The 25,257-nt window shown below is 46.1% G+C and overlaps 1 protein-coding gene across 3 annotated transcripts in view; it reads right to left on the reverse strand.

The window, feature by feature from the left end:
• Window positions 1-383: 383 nt before the first annotated feature.
• The window catches only part of nhsa (Nance-Horan syndrome a (congenital cataracts and dental anomalies)), a 72,199-nt gene continuing 47,325 nt past the window's right edge, over window positions 384-25,257 (reverse strand). The window contains exons 2-9 of one of the 3 annotated variants that reach the window (XM_085773471.1): window positions 16,507-16,659; window positions 15,616-15,749; window positions 14,309-14,371; window positions 12,369-12,561; window positions 8,487-8,618; window positions 5,248-8,037; window positions 3,956-4,079; window positions 384-3,817 (exon numbers count right to left, since the gene is read on the reverse strand). In XM_085773471.1, the coding sequence (XP_085629597.1) occupies window positions 3,127-3,817; window positions 3,956-4,079; window positions 5,248-8,037; window positions 8,487-8,618; window positions 12,369-12,561; window positions 14,309-14,371; window positions 15,616-15,749; window positions 16,507-16,659 (4,280 nt within the window). In that variant the 3' untranslated portion in view covers window positions 384-3,126. Of the gene's footprint in view, window positions 3,818-3,955; window positions 4,080-5,247; window positions 8,038-8,486; window positions 8,619-12,368; window positions 12,562-14,308; window positions 14,372-14,603; window positions 14,652-15,615; window positions 15,750-16,506; window positions 16,660-25,257 lie in introns of all 3 variants that reach the window. The other 2 variants (XM_085773472.1, XM_085773473.1) reach the window with 2 other exon arrangements.

The raw sequence follows: 25,257 nt of genomic DNA on the forward strand, positions 1-25,257 counted from the left end.
GAGTCTGATAGAAACAGCAGCTAAACACGTGAGATTGTTTGACAAAACAAGAGAAAAATGTGGTTTGATTTGAAAACATTCTTTCAACATTTTCAATAGATTTGATTTATTGGTTCTTTTCTCCAATCCCACTATGCTGAGCCAAGTCTTTTTGTTTGTTTTGTTTACAATTTTCATTTGGCCTGAGAAATGGCGCCATCTAAAGGATCGGAGACAAAGCACATGTTCCTGGCTCACTGACACGAGATGCCTGAGAGAGGACGTAAAACTGCACTGACGTGGTTATTTGTCCAATAACCACAAATATATCGAAAATAAAACACATAAGAAGAGTGTAAAACATGTAGATTTAAGATGAGAACAACATCACCACAGGCTACACGTCATTTTCAAAGCAGTCACATTTATTTGTCTTTTTTATACACATTTGCTAAGCAGTCCGTTGTGCTAGCAGTTGGCTTTGATAAGATTTACTATGGGGTTTCCACAATGCTCACTATAAAATAAATACAAGACAAAGTGTTCCACAGCTCAAAAATATACAAAGGTTTGAAATAGATGTAAACTTTGAAAACATTTTTTTCTTTACATAAGAAACAATTCAACAACCTTTGAGGCAATTTCAAAAGTTATTGTATTTACAAGTTTGTACAAAAAAGAAAAAAAAAAACAAAGCTGATAGCTACAGTATATAGAGGCTGATCTTGAAATGTATCTAGTACCATAAGTTACCATAAGCTGTCATTTTCTTTAGTATTGTGTTGTGTCAAGTAAACAAGAAGAGAAAAAACAGTTCAATGCCACTAACATGTACACGTGTTCTAGCCTTTGGCAGAAACATCTACTCCACTCCTAAAATGTGAATATTACTCCGAGGAAAGTCAAACAGCTACATGTAAAGGTAGGTGTAGAACTCCAAGTACAGCGAGAGACTAATGAAACTTCACAAACATCACTTTATCAGTGCAAAAAAAAAAAGAAAGTAAAAAGAAACATCTGGAATGAAGCTTCACAGACACAGCCCACTCTGTACCCTGTGTACCATATGTAGTTGCATCAGTATCAGTATGGAGTATCATCATTAAGGCCAAAATGAAGTTCATATTTACAGTGTACCAATAGTGGAGAACAGTCGTCCGTGTGGTTACATCAGCTATAGGCCAACTTTGCATAATGGGTCAGTACCACCGCTGCAATGGACTCAATTTACATGTAAGTTATTGTGAATACGCAGAAGGATAAACCAGCTTCAGAGCGCCAAGGTTACAACTGTAACCTCCCCTCTAGCTTATGTTCATGTCATCGTTGAATGACAATTCATGTGTGGCTTCCCTATTGTCTCCGCAGCCAGTGTCTCAAATAAGATTTAAAATCTGTCTCTTATAAACAAAATAAGTAATCTGAATAAAATATAGGCTACTTTTCATTACAAGATTTCAGTTTCAGGCTGTAAACCAAATCAAGGAGCATGTGGAGATTTTCCTGTGTCAGTTATAAAAAAATAAATATATTTAGATTGTTCAGACACAGATGATGTGACAGATCTTCCATGGGGGGATAAATCAGACCAAGCGTTGTCTGGTACTGTACGTAATAGCAGCGAAAGCTACATCCCCAAACGCAGGACTTCATCTCATCATCGCAGACCTATGGCTCCCAATTTGACCCTACATCCTCCATCACAACTGAAAGTCTCACAGAGATGCCGGGCCCCACTGAGGCCCAGAGCTACGGGAGAGGATTAGGGCCACTGTACAAAAAAAAAACAAAAAAGTGAGTTCTGACTTTTTTTCTCAGGATTCTGACTTTAACTCAGGCTTCTGACTTTAACTCAGGATTCTGACTTTAAACTCAAAATTCTGACTTTAACTCAGGATTCTGAATTTTTTTCTCAGAATTCTGACTTTAAACTCTCAGAATCCTGAGAAAAAAGTCAGAATTCTAAGCAAGGCTTGCTTTTTTAAACAGCTGTCCCAATCCTCTTCCGTACAGAGCTGCTCCGTCACTTCTTGCAAAAATAATAGATTTCTATGTTTGATCCTGCTCAACACTTTCCACTTGCCTCTTTCAACAATTCCTAAACACACCGAGTCAGCAAACTAGAAATGACCACTGTTACGTTTTCCTCCTTAAACATATGACCTCCTCATTCACTCACAGCGCTCCTGTTTCCCCCACCTCCTCCTCTTTGATCACTTTTTTTTTCACCCCTCCACATTTACACCTGCCTCCTTCTTGTCTCCAGAGATTGTCGAGTTAGTGCTTGGCTCCGACGTTTTCTGTCTCACCTCTTTCACTCATGTTATTGCATGAGAATTTAAAAAAAAAAAGCTGTAATAAAAGACTCATCTTTGATATAATTTACTAGATGCTTTTAGAAAGGACTGAAGATCGTACACGGACATCACATCAGATCTGAACAGATGCACTGAGGCGTCACATTGTTTTCTCCTGCTGCTTCTCACACAGGTTTAGTCCTGATGTTCAGTTAGTGGTATCAAAATAACTCTGGTGTAACTGGCTGGAGGAAATGTACAAACTGTGTGTTTAATTACAAAGGTATTCATAGAATACATAGAGCTAATATAAAATAATAGTCTGTTTTCAAGATACTGATAAAAATAGTGAATTTCAGAGAGGTTCAGGTCAGCTGAGATTAGACATTAAAATACTATGTGGGCTGCAGGAGTCAGCTGGCTGTCTGGGAAATGTGCCAAATATGTTTCAACCTGTGTTAGCTGTCAATTGAAGAGGAGTTCACCCTTTAATATCTCTTGATATATCAATTTGTTCCACAGGATGCAGAATCTAAATAACCTGGGTCCCTGATTCATGCATTTCATGAAGTGAGTTGTTAAAAATGTTTTATATATAAAATATTTTTGAACATGGGTAATCTAATTGATCCACAGAAACAACTAAAACTCAGCTCATTTCTGTTGTTTTTTTAATAGCATGATTTTTTCCCCAGTGTTCCACATGAGCTTCATCAATGCTCCTGCTCTCACTACATCTCATATATATATATATATATATTAGAACTCACTCTGGTCCATTTGTGTGGTTTTTTTTCTTTCTGTAAACTAATAAAAAATTATTTCACAAACCCCCGACACTTGTGTGTTTCTACGTGGAGCCCTGTGAGGAGCGGTCGTCGTGAGGACTTCCGTCTGAGTTCTCGGTCTCGCCCTCGGAGATGGCCTGCATTGGCGCAGAGAACAGTCTGCCGCGCATGCCGTAGCGGCTGCTGTTGGCCGGCGGGGGGATCCTGGAGCGGCCCTGCCTGGAAGCAGCCGACGTGGGGAAGGATTTCGGGGAGAAACCCTCGGTGTTGACTTTGGGGCTGGGGAGCTGCTGGTCTGGTCCTGAATTGTTCTGCAGCAGCAGCTGTTGCAGAGGGGAGAGGGGGGGCTCCTCGGGGCCTCTGGGAGACTCTGTCAGAGCCTCTCCAGGAGATTTGTTTGGAGTGATGGGGCTCTTGAGGATCTCGGTGGCCGACATGCGGTAGCTGGAGTCGGAGCGGCTGCCCTTTTTCAGCAGCAGCAGCTTGAACTCCTCGTTGGAGGTGCTGGACTTCTTTGCGTTCCTGTAAATGGGCCCGGAGACCCTCTGGAGGCCCGGGGGGGTCCCGGTGGAGGAGGAGGAGGAGGGGGATGGGGAGGAGGAGGAGGGGGAGGGGGAGGCGGCAGAGGTCGGGGTGTTCATGGGGCTGCTGGCGGCGCTGCTGCTGGGGGGGACGCTCCCTGACGCGGCGCCCAGGCGGCTCCTCGCACCCAGATCACTGGAGTCCTTCCTGCCCAGGACCTTCCGCTTGGACCTGAGGAGGAGGAGGAGACTTCATCATCTCTGTGACGCTGCACAGCAGAGACACACTCACAGAGACACACTGACAGAGACACACTCACAGAGACACACTCACAGAGACAAACTCATAGAAACACACTGACACACTCACCTGTGTATCATGGCGAACAGATCCTCGGTGGTGCGAGTCTTGGTGGGGGACAGGAAGACGCTGTCGTCCTCTGGCCTGGATTCATCACTCTGTGGGGACGCTGTGCTGTCACTGGCTGTGGAATCTGTCAACACAAATCAGTCAACATGAGTAAACTACACACATGTACACTATGTTCTTAACACATGTTCCTCAGCAGCTCTACCCAGAGAAGGAGGACACTCCTTATTTTAGCCAATCAAATCTGTCCAACTGACAAAAGACTTGATTTATTATAGGTTATGTCCAAGAAATCTGGTTTGGTTGATTAGTTGTTTTCTTGTGTCCATCTATGTCTTTTCAGGTTTTGTATTATTGTGATACTTTGTCTAACTTTTTCTTTGTCAGGAGTTTTATGTGCTGATTTACAAGGCTATTCTTGAGAGGATTCTATCTTATCCCTTTTAATCTTGAATAACAGGGCCTACAGTCTCCGCTCTCAGGACTTTTGTCATTTTACTCATTTTTTAAGGTCAGAACAGAAATGGGACAGAAAGCTGTTAGATTTTCTGCTCCAAGTACATGGAACATTTTGCAGTCAGAGTTAAAACTCCAAAGTCTGGTATCTCTGAAGTCCATGATAAATTCCATTCCATCCAGGCTTCAGGAGTGCAAATATTTTATTTGAGTGCAAATGTTTTCTTTTTTGACTAATCTTGTTAATTCATTTAACCAATATTGTACATTCAATTGTTATTTGTATTCTGTTTGTGTTTTTTTTTATGTCTATGATAAATGTGACTATGTGTTGAAAGTTTATGTGCTGCCATTCTTGGCCAGGTCTCTCTTGCAAAAGAGATCCTGTATCTCAATGGTACAAACCTGGTTAAATAAAGGTTATAATAATTTTTTTTTTTCATTTGTTTCTTAGCGATAAGTAAGTTTTTCCTCTGTTGAGTGATTTTCCTTTTACACTTTGTTAATAAAAGATTGTTGATTTGTACTTTGTCTCTGGAGTTGTGCATTTGTGTGCATGTCCTAGTTCAGTTGTGACACAGACAAACATATATTTTATGGTTTAGTTGAATAAATTACTTTGATTAAAAGCCTAAAATCTTTTTTTCCCACGTCAAAAGAGTTGTTTAATATGAACGTATGGAGCAGATAAGAGCAGGGGCTGTTTGCTCTTTTTATATCATCTGAGGTTGAAGCTGCCTGTCACCCACCCTGAGGTGGAGGTTAAATTAAGTCCATTAACCAGTTTCAGTTTTTCAAATTGTTCATTGTGTGACCCGCATCAGATCTAAAAGTACCTTTCGTGTCATCCCCCTCTGTCTCTGCTGTGACGTCCTCTGTGCCGTCCTGAGAGACACTGTCTGCTGCAACACCTGACCACTCATGTTCCTCCTCTCTGCAGCCTTCATCACTGACCGGACTCACATGCGGCGGCTCTGATTGGCCGTCAGCAGCAGGCACTTTATCCACGCCGTCCGACCTCTGCGGTGAAGCGTGTGCGGACCACGCCCACTCCTGGCAGGGCTCCGGTCTGAGCCGGTGCAGAGGCTCAGACTGTGTTAGCGCCCTGCAGGTCTCCTCCTCCTCCTCCGGCCCATCGGCCGTGTCCTGCTGTGTGTCTGCCGTCGGCTCCGACCGCAGGCTGGGGGCCGCCACGCCGTCCCTCTGACACGCTGCCTCTCCGTGTGCAAGGTCTCCTTGGTTTGAGGTAAACACCGACTCACACGGCTCCTTGGGGGACGTGTGATGATGATGTGAGTTGTAAAACAGTGGTGTTTTGAGCTCTGACGATTTGCTGCTTTTTAAGCTCACAGCGGGACATTTCAGTTTGGCCGCCGCCCTGTCCTCGTGACCTCCCTCGGCCGCGCCGCCGACGGGCCGGAGCTGGACCGAGTGCAGCACCGTGGGTGTGATGGACAGGGGGTGGGCGCCGAACACCTCTGGGTTGGTGGGCGCTGCGGGTTTGGGCGACACCGCGGGTTTCTGTTTGTTTTGGTGAAGCATCTGGATCTGCGTCCTGTAAGTGGCCGGCTTGTTGACGCTGTGAAGGGCACTTAGGTCGAGGTGGGAGGGGGGGATGACCGGCAGCTCCAGCTCTCTCTTCGAGGAGCTTCCGTCCCTGCAGGGCGTCGACTGCAGGGACAGCGACGAGAGAGACGACTTCCTCTCCGGGACTTTGGGCTTCCTCTTCCCGCTGGCAGGCGACAGAGGCCCGGGGAAGAAGGCGGAGGGGAACGAGGAGGTGGGGGTCTCCGACTGGCTGGAGTAGCCGCTGGAGGGGCTGGCCAGGCCGGCCAGCTTCTCCGGAGAGGTGAGTTTAAAGTCGCCCTCCACTGATGGGAGCGAGGGCGTGGTGGCTCTGGAGCCGGACTGGGAGGTCTGGGACTCTGAGCTCTCCTGTGACTTGATGCACTCGATGACGGTGGTGCCCGTCGCCGTGCTGGAGTTGGACAAAGATCGGTACGGGTCGCTGGACTTCAAATCGTTCAGCAGCCACAGATCTGCATAGTCCGACTGTACCACCCCATCGTCTTTAAATGAATGTGCGTCTGTGGAGCTAAAAACACCTAAGTCGGGTAGATCTTCCGAGCCCTCCACCCCCCACACCACCATGGGCTCCCTGCCGAGCGAAGAGGTTTCTAGGTGACCCGGAGACCCGGTTAAAACCAGCTGCAGTCTCCTGTCCTTGGAGGACAGAGGAGGCTGCTGCCCGCATGTAATCTTTGGTTCTTTCCCTTCAGAGATGTTCCCCTCGCTGCATATTTTCCTTAAGGAAGAGCTCCTCTTGGGCGGAGACGGCTTGGCCTTTGGTTTCTTTAAAGACAGGCAGCGTCTTCCCAGAGTCATGTGAGCGCTCAGGTCGGACAGGCCGCAGTCGGAGCTGGAGGCTGCATAGTTGTAAGTGAAGCTTTTGCTGCCTTTAAGACCGCAGTCAAAGTGCATGGAGGTGTAGTAGCCTTCAGTGTCTACAGAGTAGTGGGACACGGTGTCCGCCTTCTCCGACGGCGGCTTGTCGGAGTAGCTGCTCTCGCAGGTGGCCATGCTGGTGAAGCTGGGGCAGCCCAGGCTGCTCTCCGCCTCTCTGCTGGGCTCGGGGGTGAAGTCCTGCGGGTGCGGAGGCTCCGGGGTGGGGTAGCCCCACTCCTGCTCCACGGGGGTGCTGCCCCCCGCCTCCTCTAGGATGTCCATAGCCGTGGAGGAGAAGGAGCCCGCCCGCTGGGTCCTGAGGCCCGGGTAGTGGTCCAGCATGAAGCCCGGCTGCTCGTCGTTGTTGTGGGTGGTGGCGTTCAGGGAGAGCTCAGAGTCGCAGTGGGAGGAGCCGGTCAGAGGGGGGGAGGCTGCGGGGGGGATGGTTTCTGAAGTCTGCGAGGGGCAGGTGGAGCTGCTGCCGCTCCAGTTCCCGCTGGACGACTGGTGGTCGTCCTTGTGGTCCATCTGACCTCCCAGCATCCCCGCGGCCGAGACGTGAGAGTGGACGGGGCTGCTGAAGGTGTCGGAGCTGGAGGAGATCTCGCAGCTGCCCATGTCCACCTTCCTGGGCAGCTGGGACCGGGTCCGCTCCATCCAGCTGCGCTCCGGACTCTCAGACAGCTGCTTATACTTCAGACTCAGCTGGTGCTCGGACATGGCCTGGTCGTCCGTGCTCTCTTCTTCGTCCTTCAGAATCAGCTCCCTGGGCCCCGGCAGGAAGTCCTCGGTGTCAAAGGGGGAGAGCTCCTCATCATCATCATCATCATCATCATCATCATCGTCGCTGTGGTTGTGCCCGTTGTCCATCATCCGGCTCCCGTCCCGCGGCAGGCTCCTGGAGCGCAGTCGCCCCAAGGAGGCGCTGAACATGGCCTCGGCCGCGTCCGGCAGGGAGGAGATGTTGCCCGCCGAGTGGGAGAGAGACACGGAGACTCCCTGGACCCGCTGGGCCCTGATCCTCCTCCGAGACGGAGCTCCCGAGATCAGAAAGTCCTCTGTCTGACAGCCCGAGTCCCTGGTGCTGAGATGGCTGGCCAGCTCCTCGGTGGAAGGTGTGATGTCTGGACTGGCATGAATTATCACTGTGCGCTCTCTGGATCCTGGAGAGTCATCAGAGTCTGACAGATGACAGGAAGCAAACAAAAATCATTAGAAAATGAACTTAAGCTTTAGATATTAAAAACTAAAGTTGATTTTTATACACTAAAATCATATTCTTGAAATAAATTAACATTATTAAAAGGTTTAAGGCACATTGATTCTATCATGACATCTCTTCTTATCTGTCTGCTGTCATTTATCTAATAAAATAGGCCTACCTTAAAAACAGAAAAATAAAAAAACAATCACTAATTGATGTTTTTATATTTCATATAGTTTTTATTATGTGAAATACGCTATAAAACATAATACAACTGAAAAACTTGGTCTTGTCTTGTCAATGAAGAAAAAGCCATGCCATGTCATTTAGACCCTGTTGCCTTATTATCAAAATGAATCCATCAGACATCACAGAGAGTAACACAGAGAGATTGCATTCAGTGACTGACAACGTTCACCGACATACCTAGATCCTGCTGCACCTGTCTGGGGACCCCGGCGACCGTCCTCCGTCTCCTCAGCTTCCTCCTCCTCTGAAGCACCGACTGTGAGTGAACCAGCGAGCAGCGCACACTGGCATCTCTGTCAAAGCCGACCCCTGCGACGGAGACAGGACATGTGAGGAATCTTTGTTCGGCGGCAAATGCAGCGACTCTCCTTCTTTAACTCTCACGCTGTCTTTGCACAAGAAAAAAAAAAATCTGTTGCATTGGTTCTACAGAGACAGCGGCGTGGAGCGGAGGACAGTTACCCGATGGAGCTCAGAGCCACAGAAGACAAACTGACTGGACTTATCTACTTTTAACATGTCAGGATTTGTAAAGAAATTAAAAAAGTATTTCATCTTCAGCCAAAAATGCCCATGTATCTGTGTTTACTGACCGAAGCACGGATCCTGCTGTGAGAGTCTCAGCGTCTGCTTTTTGTGTTTGCTGCTTGCTTGTTGTCCTGCCTCTCCTCCACCGTGCATTATGACTACCATGTGACTCCAGGTCAGGCTTTTCAGCACCATAGCAATTGCTGGAGTTTTCTTACAATGTGCCTTCTTTTTTAAATTTTATTATCCTCAACTGTCTCTGACTCAGACGGCGCTGGCGTATAACTGTCCCTTTGAGTCAATGGGAGCACGAGTAAATAACATGGGGCAGGCCTTTTCAACAGTTTGGACACAACTAATTGGCATTCAGGTCACAGCGGCTCATCTCTGTGCAATCACAGGCACTGAGCATCAAAGCACGAGAGAGAGACGGTCAATGGGCCCAAAGCATGACTTGCACCATGACACTAAGTCTCTGTAGTCAAATTGTGAGTGACTGATTTTCACACATTTCTTGAAAATAATACATGACGTGATTATATTTTGTTCTGGAACTCTATACAGCCAGTGTAGTAATAACACGGTGGATGTCTGTGTGCACTGTGCAGGAATCTGTTACCTTCTCTTAGCTTCCTCCACATCATAACACCGATATTCACTGTGACTGAACCAATAGTATATGTGAAGCTTAGCTTAGCACAAAGATGGGAAATTAACAGGAAACTGCTGCTGATTTAAAAGTTCAGAAATCAGAAATCGACCTAGCAACAGCACTAACACTCACTAATAAATATATCATGCACTTTATAATAAGTACACACTATTAAGCATTAGTTAAGCATTAATAAATACTGAATTCTTCATTTATAACACATGAATACTCATTAGTATGTTGTTTATAAATACAGTTAAAAATGTTTTACTCATCACTGATAAGCACTGACTGTGATTATAAACTACATACTGATGAGTATTCATGTGTTCTAAATGATGAAGTCAGTATTTATTAATGCTTAACTAATGCTTAAAGCTGCCCTGTGGAGTTCTGCTCATTACGAGCCATCAGCCGTGTTTTTTTTCGAGTAGGCTACTGCAACAGTCAGCCTGCGCCGTTCGATGACGTTGAACCCCCCCCCCTCCCCGAACGGTAAGTGCAGGTAACCAGGCAACCAGGTGACTGGCGAAGTAGGAAGAGAAAAAAAAGTTGTGGTCATTCAACTTTGGCATTTATTTAGGGGTGTGACCTTATACATGTGTAAACGTTTAGTAAAAAAAAAAAAAAAAATCCCTAAACGATATCTAGGCCTACACGCAATTTATTTTCATATTTTTATACATAGGCCTACATTTTGGGGGGGCTGGGTGAAAAATAGTCCCGCACACTGTCTTAATTTAAACTATGATTTAATCCAAATCCCTCCTCCAAAATGTGTGTAAGTGCGTTTTTTCTTTCCTTTTTTCTTGTCTTTTTTTTTTTTGCGAGCGAGTGTGATGGCGCCGCCACGCCGGGTCAAACATTGCTTTTCTGGTTGCCAAAAAATATTCTAAGCAAATATAGCCTCCCTAAACACAAACAAATAACCTTAAACGGATTGAAAAGGGTGTCTAGAGACATTGAAGACGGCCGAGGACTGACGAGACGTCAGCTGGTTGCTCCTGCCCGGTCTGTCCACTCCTCTCATCCGCACTTCAGCACCTGTCCTGGGCTGCACCGTGTCGGCTCGGCTCGCTCCTCGTTTTAAATGACTTTACTCCTCTTAAAAGTAGCGTAAACAATTTACTGTTCTGATCACTCATACGCGTGTATAGTTAGGCTATACGTTGCATTATTATAAGTTATAGCTACTTCAAAAGTAAAGGACGGTGGAGCGAGCCAAGCTGTAGCCCAGGACAGGTGCTGAAGTGTGGGAGAGGAGGGAGAGACTGGGCTCCGCGGGGCTCTGGCAACTAGCGGCGGATCAGAGAGGGTGGAGGACCGACATGACGGGGGGTCTTGGTCTCCTGGTACCTGTGCGGTCCAGGACCGCGGAGGTCAGCGAGAGGGGGGGTACGGTGGTCGACTCTGAACGCGCTCACCGGGCGGATCTCTCCGGTTACGGTGCGGTGCGTGTCGGGGGGGGAGGGGGGGCGGGACGAATCCGCCGTCGGGTCTCCTCCGCTCCGGTGGCTGCAGTGTCAGTGCTTCCACCGGCTGCATATCAGACTAGACAAAAATAAGATAACATGTTCTTCTTCTCTTCTGTTTACCAGCGCTCTAAACCCTACGTCAAATCCGAACGTGTTGCGTTGCATACGTAATTCCCTGTGCGACAGCGCGGGAAAGTCGCTCCTCAGAGGCAATTGCGCTCCTGGGTAAACCAGGGACTGTTGTGTGGTGGAGATGCGTTCAATGATCATCCTAATAAGTCGTTTGGCAGTGGCTGCAATGTAACGGACATTGTTTTATATGTATAAACTCCACAGGCCAGCTTTAAAGCAGAAGTAAGTGATATATTTGTGTTAATATAAGTCTTAAATAGTTATATCTTCCGACAGCAATCACTTACATAGAGTGTTTGGACCGAAACACGGGTCTGTCAGTCACTCTGCTCTGCTCTGAGCCGAGGAGAAAACATTTATCGTATCCTACAGTTTTATCCAATGAGGAGAGAGAACGGCATGCAGGGCTGTGTGTGCAGCCAAGGGACGCCGTGAATGTGGCGACGTAGGGACGAGGACTGTTATGGTGCGTTCAAGGAAACTCGTATTTTTCCGACCGTGAAGTGGTACCAGTTCGATCTGGTACGAGTTCACCGGTCGGAAGTTACGAGTGGCCGTTATAGTGACTTTCACAGGTAAAACAGGTCGGAAAAACACGAGTGGGTTGCCTGAAACGCTACAAAGTCGTAAGTTGTGACTTGAAGCTGTAATTTACGATTTCAAAAGCCTGTCTGGAACGCAGCATTAGCGAAAACGACCGGACCACTTACTTCTGCTTTAATAGTGTGTCCTTCTTATAAAGTGTTACCACATCATGTCTTGTTTGTTAGATCTGTACAAATGATGAGCTCTAAAGTGTCTGAGGGCTTTAGAGCTGCCGGGAATCACTATTTGAAAGGAATAGCTGGACAAATTGGGAAATGTGCTTATTAGATTTCTTGCCGATGAGTGAAATCAGAGGATTGACAGACATGAGAATTGTGTCAGACTGTTTAACTGGAGCCAGGAGATGATTGGTTTAGCTCAACTAGACATAAGAGGAATCAGCCTGTCATAGGTATGAAAATCCACCTCTGAAGCTCGTTGATTCAAACCTTACATCTCACTGTTTACACACACACACACATAGTCATTTTCACACTTTCTGTTGGGCGAGGCTAGCTGTTCCCAGTCTTCATACTGGGCTAACTGGTTTCTGGCTGAAGAAACTGTCAAACTCTAACTCTCAAATGCCAAACTCCTTCCTTCAGGACAATCTACTCTAACACAGAAGAAGTCTGAGCCTATAAACACATTCACACATAAAACATCAAGTGGTTTTTGGAAATTTACCAGTCACATTAATGGGGATGACACATGAGTTGATGACTTGGGAATTGGTTTTCATTCTCTCCTCTGGGGTGGGCAGCGGCAGGGCTTTAGACCAGTTAGTCTGCTTGTCCAGGGTGGTGGGGGTGTTAGGGATGGGAAACTTAGACCGGTGACCTAGAGCCACCCCGTCACTGTCGGGGTCAGAGGGCGCAGCCTGCAACAGATGGATATTGGCATTGTTAGGGTGTTATGGTGAGGTGGCATTACATGAGAAATGGTACAGCAGAGTTAAAAAGCGCTGATATAAAACTCAGCTCCAGAGAGGGAGATGGTGTGGAGAGCAGTGATTTAAAGTCTGGTGCTCTGGTGCTGCCAATAAGTGTTTATCTGGGAAAAAGCTGAGGGCTAGATGTAGAGATTAGTTTCTTATTAATCTGCAGCACAGGCCGTGGTAAATCAATAAACACACCCCTCCGGCAGCTGAGTTTCATGTCCGAGTTTAGAGAAAACATTAAGTAATGGAAATACAAACCATGCTTTGGAGAAAGAAAGAAAGAGAGAGAGTGGAAAGAACAAGAATCAAGGATTCTGCTCAGCAGCCTCATGCATAATTGTACAAAGGAGTTCAAATCAGATGTGTTAAAACCAAATGGTGTTATACACTGAAAACCAATCTCACAGCACCGAGGCCCTGAATGTATCCTGGACCAGAGGGAGTTGTGTATCACACATGTTAAACACCAATGCACAGGACAGAGCGGTGTAAACAGTGATTTCCAGTCACAACGTGCTACTTTGGAAACTTTGAGCTCATGCTCCGACGGTCTGTGGCACCTATGTGAGTCTCCTGCATAATAACCAGTCTCCGGAAACATTTGAGAGGAAATACTTCACAGCAGCATTCCTCCCCAGCTTCAGTATCAATCACTGCACAGTCCTCCACTCAGACTCCTCGTGCCTTTTTTTTTTTTTTTCCATGGGCCTCCTCAGATTCTCAAACTTTGACAGATTGCCTCCAACTTTCTCCCTCCATGCTAAATGAATTAAGTCTATTAAAGTCTTACCTTGAGATTCCTACAGAGTGCCACATGTGAAACTGGGAAATGATTCTCAGGCTCAACTGGTTTCCACCTCCACACCCCGACAACCTCCCACCCCCATTTAAAGGCAGCTCTCCAGCCTTTGTGCTCTCTGTTCCCAGCAGACCAATGAGACCCTGACAAAACCCCAGCCACAAAAGAAACCCGTTTCCTTGGAAACTTCTCCCAACTAGTAGAGAAAAAAGGGAAATCAAAGGGAGACCATTTACAGCTGATTTGTGAGAACAGAAAGGCGATTTTTTTTAGGAGTGAAAGAGAGACAGTGACAGACAGAGGAGAAGAAGAAGAAGAAGAAGAAGAGTGGACACATGCAGGATGAGAGGGTTTGGTGTTTGCCCTCCTGTCCACAGGCTCCTTTCTTTCTCACAGTGGCATCAGATACGATATATTTAGTGAGCACGCAGAGAGAACATGAGGCTTTTAGCTGGTTCAAGGGATGGGTGCACCGGGGAAACCGCAGCACAGAGGAATCATGGGTAATCACAGGCGCGAGCTCGGAGAAGTGGACCCTATCATTAGAGAAACCCAGGCTTGCTGGGCGGCTGAGACAGCGCCTTGCACACATGCATTCCTCACATACTGCTGGCGCACCCACCCCCCAACAACAACCGTCTGAGGACGTAAATGTGTCACGCGTCGCGTTTTAAAAAGTGGTTTGATGACAAACTGTCTCTGACTGGGTGGAGCGGGAGGAGGCCGCTGCTGGGGGTTGGAGGGGGAGAGCTGCAGTCACAGGGCATGCACTTTATAAAAAAAGGTTTGTTATGTAAATTAGAAGAAGTCAACCACAGGAGAACAGGTGAGGAGTTGTGAAATATAGTGTTAGAAGGAGCACAGGAGCCAGGAGGGAGGGACCAATACCTTTCTGCTCCAGGGGGAGAAGCGGCAACATTCGGTGGGGGAGGAGGAGCGGGTGGATTCAAACTGAATTACAGCACAAAAAAAACAAAACAAAGAAAAAAAAAAACAGGGAAACAAAAACATGACAGAAATGAACGTGGAGGTATTTGACATGAACATATACAGACAACACACGGGTCAACTGAGGAGGAGGAGGAGGAGGAAGATGTGGACTGTGACATTATTGGGGCAGGGTGGGATATAAAATGGCTTGATGCTACATTTAAACACACAAACAGTCCACTTTCCTCTTTACCTGTGTTTGTGCTAACTGTGTTGTTGCAGCTTTATACTCTCTCTCTGGCTGCTTGTAAAGAAGAGAAGGTGAATTTACCTCCAACAGTCCAACAATCATCTGTGCATTATAAAGAATGTAACTCCTCATCAACAGGTCAGGTCATAACAGGGAATGTCCACTTCAAAAAGTGAAGTGGACCCATAACAATAAAAAAAAAACATTCAAAATTCTTATCATGTGAATACAGTGACACGCTTCATAGGTAGAGACAAATAAGAAACTGGGAATGGTTCTCAAAGTGGGGTCCGGGCCTCCGGGGACCCCCAGGGGTCCTTGAGAGGGTTCAAGGGGGTCCCCAACTTTTTCTTGAAATGTTATCACTTTTTTTTCTAGAATTTTTAAACTTTTTTTTTGAGAATTTTTTTGAGACATTTGACCACTTTTTCTAGAAATTTTAAACACTTTTTTTTGAGGAATTTTATCACTTTTTTCTCGAATTGTTTTTGAGAATTTTACCACTTTTTTCTAGGAATTATTAAACGTTTTCTACAGTATTTCCCCAAATTCACGCCATTCGCCCTAATTTGAATGTACATTGATGTTCTCCAGTCTCAGAACAAACATTTGTGTATTTCTCGTGTTTGCTTCAAAATGTTGTCCAATGGGGTCCATGGTCTAATATGTGTCATTTTAGGGGTCCTTGATATGAAAAAGTTTGAGAACCAAGTAGCATATTACACGGCTCTATTGAATGCTCCATTCTGATTAGTTAATCACTGTATTCTACGGTCTGTTATTAAAAATAATAATCTGGGCAGAGATTTATGTATTAATGTATGAACCAATAAAAGTCGTAGGCTATTTGATGCAATTTATAAACCAATAAAATTAATGTTTTGACCAACATTGTGTCTCATATTGGGGTTCCATTCATCCTGTTGTGATAACGACCGGCTCACTCTACAATATCCCATACATCATTTATTATAACACTATAGAAGCTGTCGGCAGCCTGTGTTGGTCATCTCACCGTTGTCAGATTGGTGCCGTTGTTGTCTGGCCTTTGGGAGGTGTGAGGGGAGGGGTGCGCGGACGTGGGGGGCACGGCTGAGATGGAGATGGTCACCCTCCTCTCCCGGCTGCCAGACTGTCTCCTCTGGTGATCTGCAGCAAAGACACACAGACAGGCTGCGTCTAACCTCCATGTACTCACACACAGACACAAAAATGAATTGAAAGAGCAGAAGATGTTGAAGAGAAACAGTTATGGAGACCAGTGAGTCTTTTATTGTACATATTGACCTGTGGGTATAAACATAAGACAGACCTGATATACAGACCAGAGTCCTTTCACTTCAGATGAGACAAATAAAGCCAGTCAATAAACAAAAGGGCTGAAGGCAACAGAATACACAGCAATCAGTGTGATGGGCCTATGATGAATACTGTATTAATGTTCAGTCATTAAGTCTGACGGATAGTGTATTTTGTGTGGGTAGTAAGCAGCATCATAACAGACTGCATTAAATGTCGAGTGTGTTCATCCTGAGGGGGGAATTACTAAATGACTTCCATACATCAACAACAACCACTCAATCTGTTAGAGTTACTGGATCTGACTGCAATGGAATCAGACGTTACTGTATCCACCTCCACTACATCACATATACCATTTAATAGCTCCAACAGCCAGGAGGAAGTTACACACTTTGTCCTCTAGAGGGCAGAGCGACACCAGAGTCACCACCAGTGTTCATGACTAGAGTTACTAAGACAGGTATCCCAGAGGAGGATTTATAAATGATGCACGTTACAAAGTCGAACATTTAAATGTTTTACATGACACAAGGAATGAACCATGGAATGACAGAGTGGGAGGGTGGGGAGATGGGGGGTGGGGTGGGTGGGGCGGTAGGCTCACCTCTGTGCAGGGTCCACAGGCTGAGGTTGGCTTGCCTGTGGAGGTCGTCCACACATGCTGGCCGTGTGGAGGGGTGGAATATGTTCCTCTGCTGGTGCCAGGGAGCCTGGTAATGTGTCGTCAGCTTACTCTCCACGTCCAGGTTGGACACGGCTGCAAAGACAGAGACAGAGACAGAGCAGGTCAGACAACACACACTCACACATGGTTGGTTCAAAACTTGGTGTGATAATATAAGACCAGGGACCCAGGTGAGACAGTGACAGACTCAGCTCTTTACATAATATTTGATCTCCATAAGTAATAATGAGGTGACTGATCCAGTGTCAGTCCTGAGTATAGACTTATAATGAGAGAGTGAGTGGCTCTGGTCACATGGGGCAGCCTGCTGAGCTCCAAGGGTAAAAAAAAAAAAAAAAAAATCTTTAAATTTCCACTCTGGCATTTGTGTGGTATTACACCGGTTAACATCATTAAGGTGAATGGAAAGACCCTCTTTCCACTGAGGCGACAGTGTGGAGCCGTGAGAGCAGGAGGAGGGTATAAAACGCTGACTCATGAAGAGTTTGAACCCTGAGAGTGAAAAGCAGGATTATCAGATCCAGTATTAGCAGGAACAATAGCCTGTTTGCCATGCAGCGCTGTCTCCTGCAGCGAAACAATAGCTATCAATGCGACCTGAGACTGTGACTTTCATCCTCTAAACACTGACCAGTACCTGGACTAATGTCAGCCCCCCCCCCCCACACACACACACACACCTCCTCAGGTTACAAAGAGGGGACATACTCACATTTCACATCACACATACAGGGTCTGTCCAGTGACTGAACATGAAACCTTGAAATTAACAAGAAAGAGCATTTCCTGAAGAAAATGTGTATGAATGCTGAAAGCTGAATGTCACTGCTGAAGCAATGCTGAATGAGTAGAAGAAATTATTGAAAGCTGAAGAAACTGCTGAAGCAAGGTTGAAAAGACTGACGTTGATGAAACCTTGAGGTCAGATAAGACACAGAATAAAAAAACACTGACTGTAAGGTTGCATCAAAGTTATTTTCTAATAAGATCTATAGTAGATATGGAAATTTACACTCATTAAAATAAAAAGGTAATAATAATTACCTGAAAATACAAGAAATTAAATGTCTTTAGTCCATTTTGTTGAGGAGCTCATTTTGAGTTGGTTCATATAAATCAGATGGACACTTTTGAATTCTCTCCCCAATGAAAAAACACTGACTAATAAAAACTTAACCAAAACTGAGAACTGTAAAGAATTGAAACTAAAGTAAATGAACAATCCTGCCATGAATACTTATAAAAAAACACTGAAGTACAAAAAGCTCAAAATGAAACAGAAATAGAAACGACTGAGGATTAACAGAACTGAGCCTTTGCTTTGCATAAACACATCTGTCAGTCTTTCTTCTACCTGCCAAACGTCTCTGGGTTTGTCCTTGACCTGGCAGCTTCTCTGCACCACACTCTGCCTGACCCTCTGGCTCTGGCTGCATGTGCACACACCACACATTTACTCTGCAGTCCAGCCAGGAGCTAATTCAGTCCCTTTCACCCAGAACAGACACAGTTCAGCTCCCGATCACAGCTGCCAAGAGGTCAAGACGACCGAGTGCAGCGTCACACTGAAGCCGCCGAGAGATTTTCTAGCGGGTCTATACGTCTCTTTGACAGATCCTTTACAAGGAACGTGGTGTCGAGGCTGCAGAGCCCAGGAGAGGCTGTAAGTTTATCTGTGGCTCAGGGCCCACTTGATGTTTTCCATAAAACATCCTGGAGTGATCTGAAGGCTGTGACCCCTCTGACCTGAAAACCAGCTCTGTGCAGTGTCTGCTCCTCAGCCCTGGATGTCGGGGGGGGGGGTGATGGAGCAGAGCTGCTTTTCTTCTCAGTGATGGACAGAGGAGCTGGTACCTGCACCTCTCAGCCTATCAGCACATGAGTGGGATCAATATTCCCCTCCATCACTCAAAAAGCTGATCCCCCAAATTTGATTTGGTTTGATTCAATTTTCCCTTTCTTCTGAGTTTTATTTTAGGTGCTGATCCATAAGAAGATAAATTTGTAGTTTAACCAACCAAAAACCATGTCAATGTAGTTTTCCATCAGAGATGAAAAAGTCGTGGGTGCTCGGTGGTCGAGTGGTTAGGGAGCACATCCCATGTCGGCATGTAGACTATGCCTAAGGCACCGATCATTGGTTTGACTGTGATTTCCCCAGTCACTCTCCCTGCCTCTCCCATAACAAAATAAAGGCAAAAAAAAATCTAAAAAAAAAAAAAAAGATGAAAAGCCACAGGAAGCCCTGACGGCTGGTTTTAAGGCTTAGTGTCTGAATACAGGCAGTGTGCATTTCTCTGTGGAGGATTTGCCACTTTCACAGTTTTAATAGAGAACCTAGAGCTGCTTTATATCACACTACACATGGACATCTACCTTTGTATGGAAGTGTAAAACCTCCTCTGGTTGTGGACTGTGAAGGTCAGATTATATCTACATCTGTTCCTTTTATCTACTGGGGTTTTGCCTTGATTTGATCATCCATGTGCGTATCACCACACCTCAACACAAACTCCACATTTCGAACCTGGAACAGCTTGACAAAATCTGAATCTTGTCTGCTGTGATGGGAATAACGGTGTTACTAAGGGCGCTACTTTTTTCAGTAACAAGAAATCAAAAAAGTTATTGTTTCCCCCATTACAAGACAGAGCTGTTTTCGAGGCAAATACAGACTGCTTGCTGAAAAACTGCTCTTGACAGGAACACACATCAGTGGTTTTGCATGAATTTACCTTGAAAACAACTCTGTCTCGTAACGTTCCGTTATTATCTCATAGCGTGGTGAATGTGCAGGTCACAACTTGTCCACCTGAGCGTTTTGGAGTTGTTGGATTGTGTATTTGATGAGTTTGATGAGGGAAACCAAAAAATCCCATTAACCTCCGTAGCGTAGCTCTGAGCAGCTCGCGGCTCTGCTCCACTGTTCTAAAAATAGCTTGCACCGACAATTAAAGGTAACAAACCTACTGGTATGACTAAAGGGATTATGGCAATGGGCCAATTTGCGAAAATGTTGAACTATCCCTTTAAGTGTACAACACATAGACATTTTTTTCAGCCCATGAACTAGTCAGAAAATTTGGTTAGTTCCAGATGAAGGGGGATCAGGGGGGGCGAGTCGAAGTAATGTGACATATTGGTGCATTTTATTAGAAAGTAACACAATAGTAACTTTTCCTGGTTATGAGTTACTTTTCTAATGTAATACCTCAGTTACTAACTAAGGTAACAAGTATCTATGCCCAACTGCTTTTTAAAAGTAACGTGCCCAACACTGGCTGTGTGAGTGCTGATGTGTTTAGAGATGTGATCCTCTGACAGTGTTTGTCAGCCACTCCCCCTCCCTGCCTCCCTGCTGAGATGTGAACTGTTGGCCCTGCTGTTACACTCACCATCTCCAACACTACAAAAAACCATCTGACAACAACTACAACAACAACAACAACGGATCCACACTGCAGCGCTCTCCCTGCCTCATGATTTACCTCGCACACATCAGGACTTCCTTTCAGGGCTCGGTGACAGTACTCGCCTTTTAGTGAGGTGAGTCAGTGCTTTATGCAGCGGAGCTTTAGTGCATGAGGGGCCTTTTAAAGACGTCCTGATGGAGACAGAGGTCCATATGGAGAGAGCCTTTAGTGGTCAGCTGTTTCCTCCCCAAATGAGGCCAAAGAAAACACATCAGCCCTCACTCATCTCATTGACCTCTTGGCAGCTTTCTCCTCAGCGGTGATGAGCCAAATGAGCCACAGGGCCCCCCCGGGGGGGGGGGGGGGGGTGGACACAAGAAAGTGTGCAAAAAACATGTCTTTTTTCACCTGCATCTATTCTTATTTCTACCGTGAATCATCCTGTGAACCTTCCTGCTGAGACAAAATCACACACTTTACAATCTCGGCCCTGACAGCCTATCAATCTCTCTCCTTCTTCATCTGCAGAGGGATCATCCCCCAACAGCCTCACCTCTCTCCCAGCAGCCCTGCAGGGCCTGGAGGAGCGAGGGGATGAAAGCCTCCATCCACAGACTGCCTCTGCCTTGTAATTTACTCGGTGTTGGCCCAGACAGGAGCCGAGTCAAACCCCCTTACTCCGCTCATACCCACACAATACTCTCACACCTACAATTTTGCCCGCGGCCCTTGGGAAAACACGGCCACAGATGTCAGGCATTAGGTCAGATGAGAAAACTGTCCGGGTGCTTCATGCAGCAGAGAGACAGGTGAGCTCACGTTGTGCAGAGTCAGCCGTGCACTTCTAAAGAAGGTACGGTAAGTGCGAACTTGTGCACAAAATCCCGAACGACGGAGCGTCAGAGCATGCAGGGATTTGTTCACACGCTGTTACATATAGATTGAGCTAACCGAGCAAAAAGATATTCAGGCTGGAGCCTTTTAGCAGGAAGGATTTCTTCTCAGCACCTCTTGTGACGACAATCCTGTTTGTTGGACATGCAGAGCCAGCAGACATGCAGCAGCTGAGTTAAAGCCCCAGTGGATGATACAGTACCTTGGGATGAGAACACCAGACAGCATCCTAGAGCCATGACAGAGCCGAGTGTTTAAAACTATTGAATGAAATCAGCCAGTGTCATCTTCATCTGCCTTCCTGTCCCTCATGTCTCCACAGCGACGTCCCTCAGCTCCACTGCCGCTGTGACCTACAGCTCTACAGGAACATCTGCTCTCCTGCACACTCCTCCTCCCCCGCCTCCCCCCCTGTGTGTGTGTCCCCTTCCCCACCCAGCGCTGGGTACAGATGGCCCAGCCAGGCCTTGACTTGGGCTAAACTAATCTGTTTATGGTCTGCTACAGGAGAGTCTGAGTGTTAATCCAAACCGCTGAAACAACACTGACCGCTTAACCCACAATGGAGGATCATGGAGGGAGTAGAGGAATGCTGAATGATGCACAGGACAGAGATGTTTCCTTTAGTTAAACATGATTCTATTTAGGTATCAGTGTCATTTTGAGTCAGTCATTAGATCAAACCTTTCTGTACTAAGAACAAACAGATGTAGGATTGTGATGGGCATGAAAAAGGACAATAAAGTAGTCAACAGACGATGGAAACAAACAGCGTCACCTTCAGATGAAGAGCTGGATGCACGTCAGCAAACAACAAACACCGCGACTCACCTGACTCGAGCAGGAAACGACATGAACATCTCTGACAAAGCTCCTCCTCTGTCCCCGTGTCACAAGTCCTACACTCAAAAAGTGAAACGCGTTCACTGACCCCGAAACGCCGACGCCGCGGCTCTCTCCCTCAGCGTGAGCCGCTGGAGAAAGTCCCTCTGAGGTCTGATTGGTAAAAACACAAAGAATAGAGTCCCAGTGCCAGTAGGCACATCATAATAATACCCGTCTCCCCCGGTAATCCGCTCTGAGCCCTCGTCCTCGTCCTCCAGCTGATCACTGCTGCTGCTGCTGCTGCTGCTGCTGCTGCTGCTGAGCCGCTGCAGCAGGTGGAGCACAAGACTGTTTCTAATGACAGAGCAGAGGGACGCCTGCTGAGAGCTTCTACTGAGGGACAGGACCTTCATGAGGGAAGGTTTGGGATGTCAAGTTTTGATAATCAAAACTTTATTTTGTAGTCAGTTTAATAACCAGTGTGTTCATTATGGTTCTGCAGCAGCTAACAACTGTTTTCATCCCAGATTAAAGGGGTCAGTCCACAGATTTGACACACACACACACACACACACACACACACACACACACACACACACACACACACACACACACACACACACACACACACACACACACACACACACACACACACACACACACACACACAGTCTACCCAGTCTGTGGCTCTGCAGCTTTCTGAAGTCTGAAAAATAAGATTTGCCTCATGGATTAAGGGAAGCATGTGATCCAGGGTGTTATCAATACCTGACCTCTGATCTCTAATTTGCTCAAGCCCCCAGACTTTATGGAAACACAAGACTAAACTGTGTAAAACCTGAAAATTGAGAAAAGATGACTGCATTTGTCAACAGTTTCCAAATAAAATAAATGGAAATAATTGGAATTTTGATTTTTCACTGATTATCTACCATATGAGACTGATTAATCAATTCATTATCTCTTCCAGACTACAATGATCTGTCTCATTTCTGTGTTAGAATTTGCCTCCAGCATGTGAAGGCCGATCATCCATGTGACTCACTGTGATGCGTGCAATAAGAATAATGTGCAGTACTATGAGCATACCAATGTGCTGTTTCTTAAATCAAGGGCATTGGAATTTAGAGATCTAGTGGACTGCAAAACTGCACAATCTACACATCTACTTCCAGGAAATATCCAAGAAATGTTTGGGGAAAGGGGGGGGGGTTAAACCTAAGAGGGAGAGGGAAGTTAAAGCAACCCTATATATGCTCATACCACGTTGAAAAGTATGTGCATACCGGTATCTGGTGAAACATGGAGTTTTTTTTTTCTTTTTAGTGTATGTTTGTAGTTGAGGATGGATACTGGTTGTGTAATGTATGTAAACTAAACATTTATTTTTAGCAATGAAAATTGAGATTTCGACCTGTTTTGTTTTTGAGTTGTGTAGGTTTGTGGATAGTTATAGGATTGTCGGGAGACGTATTATGTACTATGTATATGTATGTATGCATGTACAGTATGTGTCTTTCTCATTAGACTGCTTATGGTTTTTTTTTTAACAAAATGGGAAACGAGAGTTGGGCAACTATAAACTTTGCTTCAGCCGAAACCCTTTCTATATATTCCAGCTATATTTTGTTACTACCTTGAACTCTGTGTTGTATAATATTTTTTTTGATCCTGTGATCGAAATAACCATTCATTCATTCATTCATTCATTCATTCATGAGTGGACCAGGACTGTTCTCCTCTCTGCTCTGGTTCCTGATGAGCCACTGCGCCTACAGGAGCGAGCTCCTCCTCACCTCGCCTCACCTGGAGCTTTGATGTGGGAGAGGAGGTGGGCCCCGTGACCACTGCTTGGAATGTGATGCTGGGAACCAGGAGGAGTTGAGGGGGGGTAAATGATCCATTGTGACTGCCTGACGCTGCCCTCACCTGCCTGCAGGTGCCACAGCTACACTGTAATCAAGCCAGAGGTTCACTTCCTGAAGTGTTTTACTGCCTCTCAGCAGCAGCAGCAGCAGCAGCAGCAGCAGCAGCAGCAGCAGCAGCAGCAGCAGCAGCAGCAGCAGCAGCAGCAGCAGCAGCAGTCAGGTTAATCACCTGTCTGAGGAAGAAGAGTGGGCCGCTGCTATTTATAGTCTAATAACTGTGACATTTTCATTTGGCTTCATTTAAACGCTCATTCATTCAGCCTTCGCTTTTACATGAGAGCATGATGTCACCGCTGGAGAAAAAACCTCCTGCATGTGTGTGTGAAGTTGTTTAATTGCAGCGAGTGAAACTAAAGCCTGTCTGTGTTTCCTGACTTGAGGTCAGGATGTCAGCACGCACTGGCAGTGTCACAAGCCCACACATGAAAGCTTCTCTGGTGGTGAAATTAAATCATAGTTGAGCTTCAGGAGACGTTGCTCCTCGCTCCGACTTTGGATCGGTGCCTGGACCACCACACCGTCTGTCTGCCTGGGAGCCAGGAGCTGCAGTGAAGGGTGGGAGTGTAGACGGAGCAGGGAAATCCCATCAGATATCACAGTTTCCATTGTGAAGGACGCATCAGCTCACAACAAACACCCACTGACAGACAGACAGAGGGGCGACGTCTTATCTTAGACCAGTGTTTTTCAACCTTGGGGTCGGGACCCCACGTGGGGTCGCCTGGAATTCAAATGGGATCGTAATTGATTAAAACAATTACTGATAAAAATGTCAAAATATTATGATTAAAACACCACACACAATCTTAAACAGCTGTATTCTATACTTTCACTTTCTCAAATATAAATCGAGCTCAAATAAAATGCAGCGTATAAAAATATCTGAGCTGGGGTGCGGTGCGTGGCGCAGTGGTTAAGGCGGCCGCCCCATGTAGAGGCTACAGTCCTCAACGCAGGCGTCCCCGGTTCGAATCCCTTATCGGGCAGACCTTTCCTGCATGTCATTCCCCCTCTCTCTGCCTCCCCCTTTCCTGTCTATCTCACTATGTGCTGTCAAAGGCAAAAAAGCAAAAAAAAAATATATATCTGAGGTGGCGCATCTTGATTGACGGCCGCAATCACGTGATTGCGGGGTCGCCAGAATGGGGTCACGGTGAGCCAATACAGGTTGGGAACCACAGTCTTAGACAGTCACTGTACCTACCAACACAGTAGGTTTTATGATAACAGATAGAAGAAAAATACATTTCAGCAACAACAACAGCATGTATGTGAATGCATGCTGCTGCTGCTGAGGCCTCCTGACGCTGAAATCCTCCTGCAGATCACCCAGCGTTCGGAGCCGTAGCGGAGCAGTGCTGCTGTTTTCTCAGCTGCTTCAAATTACCACTACAAAGTCCAACAGCGAGCTGCGGTAACTTTGAAATACTTTCCATTTTGAAGCCTCCAGAGTGGTACATAGACTGGAGTTCAGGCACCACGCCAACCAGAAGATCTCTCATTTTTCTGGACGGGTTGCGATGTCTGACGTCGCCAGAAACATTTCCTTTGTGAAGAGTTTACAGCATGATGAATGTTCCTGTGTGTGTGTGTGTGTATGTGTGTTTGTG

Source organism: Trachurus japonicus, chromosome 4 (genome assembly GCF_045865225.1).
Source record: "Trachurus japonicus isolate A0001 chromosome 4, Traja_1.0".
In the NCBI taxonomy this organism is placed as follows: Eukaryota; Metazoa; Chordata; class Actinopteri; order Carangiformes; family Carangidae; genus Trachurus; species Trachurus japonicus.